Source organism: Propithecus coquereli, unplaced genomic scaffold (assembly GCF_000956105.1).
Source record: "Propithecus coquereli isolate 6110/MARCELLA unplaced genomic scaffold, Pcoq_1.0 Scaffold306, whole genome shotgun sequence".
Classification (NCBI taxonomy): Eukaryota; Metazoa; Chordata; class Mammalia; order Primates; family Indriidae; genus Propithecus; species Propithecus coquereli.
The window spans coordinates 922,666-929,831 of record NW_012148686.1 but is presented as its reverse complement, the minus strand read 5'-3'; the positions used below and the strand labels follow the sequence as shown (position 1 = coordinate 929,831).

Genomic DNA, 7,166 nt, shown 5'->3' with positions numbered 1-7,166 from the left:
AATTCTGTAACGGTTCCAACTTCTGTTGCTTTGTAGGATTTCTGCAGTACTGTTTCTTCACAGTTGTGAATCTTACAAGTCATGTGTTTTGAAAAGTAATGTTATATTCTTTGACGGGGTGCTTTAGGAAGACTTTAGGAAACAAAAGTCAAATATGGTAGCAGGTATCGTTTATTGCATTTTACTGTGCGCTGGACAGTTGACATATATTTCTTTTAACATTTGAGCCACCCCTGGGAGGTGAAAAGGAATTTGCATAGAAAGATCAAATTGGCCAAGAGTTATCCAGTAGATTAATGTAGAAGTGAGGCTTAGACACTAAGTCTATAGATTCTTAACTACAGCGTCACACTACTTCAACTGCTACAGCAAACCAGGGCTAACTGAAGGATCACATCAATTCACTGTTATTTTAAAGACTACTCTGAAAAATGCCAACTTAGAAAATTATTCAGTGATCAAAGCATTTCACAGCCAGTTTAGTCAGTATAAATTAGATCTGATATGATTAGTTTTTTCTGAAAAATAGTTCTAGATTTAAAGTTAGGTAAACATAAGCAAAATTAAAACTTTATCTTTCTAAAACTTGGTTAAGAGACGGGTATATTTATAACTTTTTCTAAGTTTTTGGTGAGGAAATCCTTTTTTTCTTTAATGCAGAAAACCGTTTGTTTTGCTAAAACCATTAACCATTTGTTAGTGCTGAAACCTTCCCAGCAGCAGTTCTGAAATGTGAGTGTGTTAGGCCCCCACATCCATGAGCTGCGATGCAGCAACTCTGACTCAGTACCTGAGTGAGGCGGATGAAGTGGTCCAGCACCACTCAGAGGATGCTGCTGAAGTCCATACTGTGTCACAGAGGTGCCCAACAAGGTTCTTTCTTGCATTTTGATCTTGGAGGTAGAGCCAGCTCCTAGGGTAGAGGTTCTCCAAGCAGAAGAGTGGCAACTCCACAGAATCTTCTCTGCAGGAGGGTGGTTTTAATCAAGGATGTCAAAGAAACAAGTGTGCTGTGAGGACTTGTTTTCCGAAAGAGGAAACAAGTGTTTTCAAATAGTATTCAGGTTGTGGGTAGTCACAAAGGTGGGAGACTGAACGTATCTGTTCAAGTTGGGAGGGCGAATGGGAAGGGGGAAAGTGGCAGGGTGACTTAGAAGCAGCTTAGGGAACTGCTCCTGGTCTGGTTTCCTGAGTTTGCTTCCCTGGCATGGATCCACAGTGACCACATAGCAGAGGGAATGAGATGAGCTCAGTGGACAGAGTACCACGGAATTCCAGCGTTGGGTTAGGAACAGCAGCAAGCTGTTGGGTCCGCATTTAAACAAGAGAATCATTTATTTAGCCATTCATTTAGCAAACAGTTTAAGGGCCTAATTTGAAAAATACTTCACTCTAGGTACTAGGGGAAGAGATGAATGAAAAACACTCAAGGGGTTCCTGTTCGTTGGGGAAATAGATGTAAAATTATTAAGAGCCATTATACACTTTTGCAGGATAGGTAAGATGTGACTCCTTGAGGAAGCGATTTTGTTTTGTGTAGACAGAGGAATCCTGTTCTCTTTGGTGGGTGTCCTGGCTACTGTAACTGTTGGCCTGTGGGCAGGGTGGCCACGCACACGGAATGGAGTTTGCACTGACTTAAACATGGGCTGCCGTAGAAACCCAGTGGCCTGGGGCAGATCCTCCTCCTTGGGGAGGAGATCCTCTGTGGACCCACCACATGCCGCTGGGATCCCAATATTTGAAATCTTTCAATACTTAGCTCCATTAATTTATGGCTTTCACAGGTGTTCGCTCCAAAGCTGGCCCCACATTGGTGTGTGGCGGGTCTCTATGGCGTTTTGACCATCCATTCCAAGCTCTTCTTGAACCTGTCTCTGTTGACATTTGAGTGGAGATGTGAGCACAGCTGATGTGCCTCCCGTTGTCTCCTCTCACCCATCTCTTCCTCCTGACCCCTCCTCTGTGGCCATGGTGAATGGCAAGCATTTTGGGAAGAAATCCCACTGTTTAGAGAATTTGGTGATCTTTCTTCTTGCTTCCTTTCCTCCTCACTGTCTACCGTCCTGAGCCAAATTTCCTTTTATTTCAGTGGGAAGGCCAGTGAGAGTAGGAGCAGGTATAGCCCTTGTGAAGAGGAATCCCTGACATGGGGACATTATCATGAGCATCAAAACACAGGGACTTTTAAGGGTATTTTAATAATCTGCATGCTCACACTTTCAGTAAAAGCATAATGAGGACATTGACTTGGGAATTTATTTCCCATCTTTTGTAGATAAAGCTTCCTTGTCTATGTGTACCATTTTTTAAACTTTCTTAGATCCTCCAGGCCTTCGAGGTATTCTTCATCTTGGCTACCTCAACATTTAACGTCTAGCTCCACTGTAAATAATGAAGACCATCGGCCCCAATATTTTTCTTTGGGAAGATGTGGGTTTGGATTAAATGTACCCAGTGGATGTTTTTTAAGCATTTTAAATACAGGGCCCATTAGATGACTGGATTGTTTATTTTGCTAAAGTACGGTTGGGGGGAAGGAAGGGGCAAGTGAGGGTTTAGGCTGCGGATGCCCCACATGCCCATCTAAATTTATGTCTTGGGACCATTGACTATAATTAAAGCGTTTGACCCAAGAAAACCCTTACTTTGCTCCCAAGGAAATACTTCCATCTGCTATAGAATTTTTTTTTCCTGGATCATCATTCCTGATATTCTGGGTCCTTTAGGACTGTTTTAAGCTTTGTGTGGGCTGATAGCCAAGACGGAATTTGGCTTTTAGAGAATCAACCTATGGAAAATTTTGGAGAACAGTGCATGTGATCCCTTGATTACATTGCTAACCAATGACTGTTTGTGGGAGAAATTTCCAAAGATTCTTCAAGGAAGAAGATAGCTTTCTTTTGAATCATTATGCCTAGTACTCTTGAGCTTGAGTCTTCAAGAAGAAATCATTTGTTTGTGTGTGTGTGTGTGTGTGTGTATTATTTAGGTACTTGGAGGTATGCACAATTTTAGACATAATTTTCTATTTTTTAAGTTTATCAATAATAAATAGAAAAGATTTGTTTATAGATACCATATATAGCATTTTGTACATATTAAAAGCTGTTAACTGAAAGAAAAATATTACATGATTCCATTTATATGAGGTACCTAGAATAGGCAAGTTCATAGAGACAGAAAACAGAATAGAGGTTACTAGGGGGTAGAGGGAAGAAAGAATGGGGGGTTATTGTTCAATGGGTACAGAGTTTCTGATGGGGAAAATGAAAAAGTTTGGGGTATAGATAGTGGTGAGGGGTACACAGCATTGTGAATATATTTAATGCCACTGAATTATACACTTAAAATTGATTAAAATGACAAATATTACATCTATATTTAATCCCAATAAAAAGCTGTAACTTCTAAGAAGATATACATATGTGTATATATATGTGTATATATATGTGTATATATATACACATACATACATACACACATCCATAGGCTTCAGATTAATTTTGTATGTTTCCCCTAAGAGAATCAAAGGTAGATTAATTCTGTCTTATGAATTTTGTTTTTATCTGTATGGATTTTGTCTGGCCTAACTTTCCAGATAGAAACTCAATGTGAATGTGTGTGTAATTCTTCTTTATAACTCTCAGAAAATATTTTAGTATTAGGTTTATCTATTTGCTATAAAGTCAAAGATCCTTTATTGTTGTCTCATTGTGGGAAAAGGTTATGGCCAGGACTGGATAGTTCTCAGGGGAAGGCAATATTGAATTGAAGCCCAATTCTCAAATTAAAGTACTTTCAGGTAAACGTTCTTACCATTTTTTTAGTGTAGCCTTTGGGGAATTCGTAAATTCTCTAAGCTTACTTATTTGACTTTACTGACCTATAATTTAATGTGCATTTTCTTTTCATGTAGCCTGATAAGAAGTAGCCATGTGAACAGTTGTGATTTGCTTCCACAAAATTCATCTTAAGTCACATTAATAGGTCAGAGAAGAAGCTAAAAGCATCATTGTGGAAACCATCATCCATTTAGGACTAATAAAAAGAAAGAAGAAAACTCTGTGAGAAATAGCAAGCACATAGCTGCTTCCTTAATGTGAAAATATAAGTCTATCTCAAATTTATAGCCAGTTGCCTACTTAAAAGGTATGCATTAAAGACATTGGCATTAAAATAACCTCCTGTTATCTCCCCATTTTTGAACATCATTCTTGATGTGCTAGCCCATGCAGACAGGTGAGAACTGAACAAGTGTATATATTGGGAGGAAGGGAAAACTTACCATTTGTGGATGATATACCGAGGAGAGTCAGCTGCAGCTCAGAGAGCTGTAAGAGCTCAGTTACAAATGGATATTAAATTAATTTACAAAAATCAATGTTTTTGCTTATATCCCAACAATAAACTACTGTAAAATATAAGATTCCATTGATAATATAAAAATCAGTAGATAAAATGCCTCACACAGTGCTTCATGTACAGAAGTCACTCAAATATTTTTTGAGCAAACAAAAAAATAATAAGATATATGCCAGATCCTATATTTAGAAGATTTAGAAGCTTTTAATAAATAGGAAGACGTTGTGTTCTTAAATGGGAAAACAGAATTAAGGTGTCCTTTTTCCACTGCTTAGAAATGTGGTCTAATCCCGATGACAATTACAGGATTTTTTTTTTGTTTTTTAGGGAGGAGAGGACAAACTGATTAAATACATATCCAGGCCAATTCTGGGTTTTGTTGTTGTTTAATAATAATAGGTGAGGGATGCACTGCGTTACAGGTGTTGAAAGATTATAAAGTTAAAGGACAGACAAGGTATAGAAGGAACGCCAGTACAGCAGGGCGGAGAGACCGGGGACATGTGTTTTGGTGATTCCCAGGGGATTGGAGCGTCGTCTGTTTGCGTGGCCTGGGGATCCGTGAGTGTGGACGGCAGCGCCCCGGGTGTCCCAGAACGCGCTGGAAGCGCCTGGACAGCTCCCCTGCGCGTTCCCGACCGCGTGGCCAGTGCGCACCGCCCTGTGCCGAGCGCGGGGAGATGGGCTTCGCGCGGACGGGAGTGCGCGGGAGGCCCGGCTGCAGCGGGCGGCGGGGACGCCGTGGGGCGGTGGAGAGGGCAGGTCTTGTGTGGGAACGTAAGGGGCCCGGGCGGTGCGGAGACCTGGGGTCCCCGCTAAGGACCTGGACCCTGCCCTGCAGGGAGTAACCGCCGTCGCGGGCGTGAGGCAGGGGTGGCTCACGCGTGGCTCTCGTGCGCGTTGGCGGTGGTGTGCTGACCACTAACCCGGCCTCTCGTTTGCAGCCCACAGCCCCTTGCATCCAGGAGTTCCTCACCCTCCTGGCCGTGTGCCACACGGTGGTTCCCGAGAAGGATGGAGACAACATCATCTACCAGGCCTCCTCCCCAGGTGAGCGCTCCGGCTGCAGGCGCCCGCCGCCCTTCTCAGCAGCCGTGGGAGTTCGCGGTTGTTGGTGGGAGTCTCAGCGGGGTGCACCTGCCGCGTGTGGCTACAGGTGTTAAAGCCCTGCAGAGCCGGTGCTGGGCTCTGCTGACTCTCATACCGCTTTAAATGCAGAGGGAGGACTAGGCCATCTTGCATGACCCAGCAGAAGTTATCGGGCTAGAGAACAGGGTTGCCATCTTCGCCCATCCCCCACACCCCTTGGATTTTCCACTGCTGCGGAAGCTGTGCCACAGCCCAGGGAGTCCCTCGGTGGCACAACTAAAACCTTGCCTTGCTCGGAGGACGTGTGTAGTCAGAAAGTTGTGGGAATATGACTTAGGTTAATTAGAGAGAACTTCATCCCAACCAAGAATAGCAGGGAAGCAAATCAGTCTTGTCCTGGTGAATGAGCTCCAGGTCTTGTCCTCCCATCTGACAGAAGTGCTCCTTTCAGGACCCTGGGTAGGAGGACTAAGTGCTTCTGTACCCCGAGCCCTCACTACTCTGCAGATAATGCCAGGCCTCTTTAATCACAGTGGGTTTTGTTAATCTGAAAAATGATACTAACCGGAATTCTAATCATTACAATGTATTTGTCAATGTCTCATCCGCTCCTTATTGACAGACGAAGCTGCTTTGGTGAAAGGCGCTAGGAAGCTGGGCTTCGTCTTCACAGCCAGAACACCGTACTCGGTCATCATAGAAGCGGTAAGTGACACGCTTGTGCCCATTTCAGATCACCTACTTTTTTGAAGATTGTGTATTTGAAATAGCATGTCTGTTGTCAATAATGGGTAGGTAGCTAAATTCCTAATTTTCTGGATGGTTATCTGATTATGTTAGCTTATTTGTGTTGTTTTGCATTGCAGTAATCTTTCCCTCGTAAAGATGCTTTCCCAGAGTCTTTCATGTGAAATTATTTGGAGCAAAGAACTTCACAAGGCTAGTCTTTGTTCCACAATAGTTGGGAAAATAACCTCATGGCGCACTGTCTTTGAGGGCAGGCTTTATGTCTCTTTGTAGCCTCAGTGCCCAAGAACTCTGGCACAATTCTCAGTGCAAGAGGATTGCACTGGACTTCAGTCTCTTGAGTTGGGAGAGAAAGGAGTCAGGGCTTCAGATCTCTCTAGTCTTTTTGCAATTCCAGAATATTAAGGGGGTACGAAGGTTTTGTTACATGGATAGCTTTTGGAATGCTTGAGTCAGGGCTCTTAGTGTGCCCGTCACTTGAATAGTGTTCACTGTACCCTCGATCTCTCTAATCTATATGAGTTTTTACCCCCCACTGAAGTCAAGGGGTTTATGTATTTCCTGATTTTTTTTTTTTTATGTTTCCCTCCCGATGGTCCAGAGGGAGAAATTTAGTGATAGCAAAAAGCTGATGTCAAAAATAAAATTAAATAGGGAGCCTTGGGATGAGCAGCAGGGAAATGACGGTGAAGACTGGTGAGGCGCGCGTGGTTTCTATGATGACAAGTTGGAAGGGCTGTGCTCCGCTCCTGTCCGGTTGGTGAGGGCCTGGGGGTAATCACTGCCTTTCCTCTCCCTTCCCCACCCCTCAATTTGGGGAAGATTCGTGGATTATTACGGTTTTGGGTTTTATGCATGCATCCTTAAATCCCTAAACCTCTTTAATGCATTTGAAGTTCACTTCAAAATGTGCAATAACTTGATACTGTTCCTGACTTGGTAGTACTGTAGTCAGTTTTTTCTTT

The 7,166-nt window shown here is 43.0% G+C and overlaps 1 protein-coding gene across 1 annotated transcript in view; it reads left to right on the top strand.

Moving 5' to 3' along the window:
• Window positions 1–7,166, top strand: part of LOC105814782 (phospholipid-transporting ATPase IB) — a 478,735-nt gene that overhangs the window by 83,060 nt on the left and 388,509 nt on the right. Inside the window, exons 15-17 of the mRNA XM_012649872.1 lie at window positions 4,932–5,142; window positions 5,310–5,415; window positions 6,077–6,159. Of these exons, the coding sequence (XP_012505326.1) occupies window positions 4,932–5,142; window positions 5,310–5,415; window positions 6,077–6,159 (400 nt within the window). The remainder of the gene's footprint in view (window positions 1–4,931; window positions 5,143–5,309; window positions 5,416–6,076; window positions 6,160–7,166) is intronic.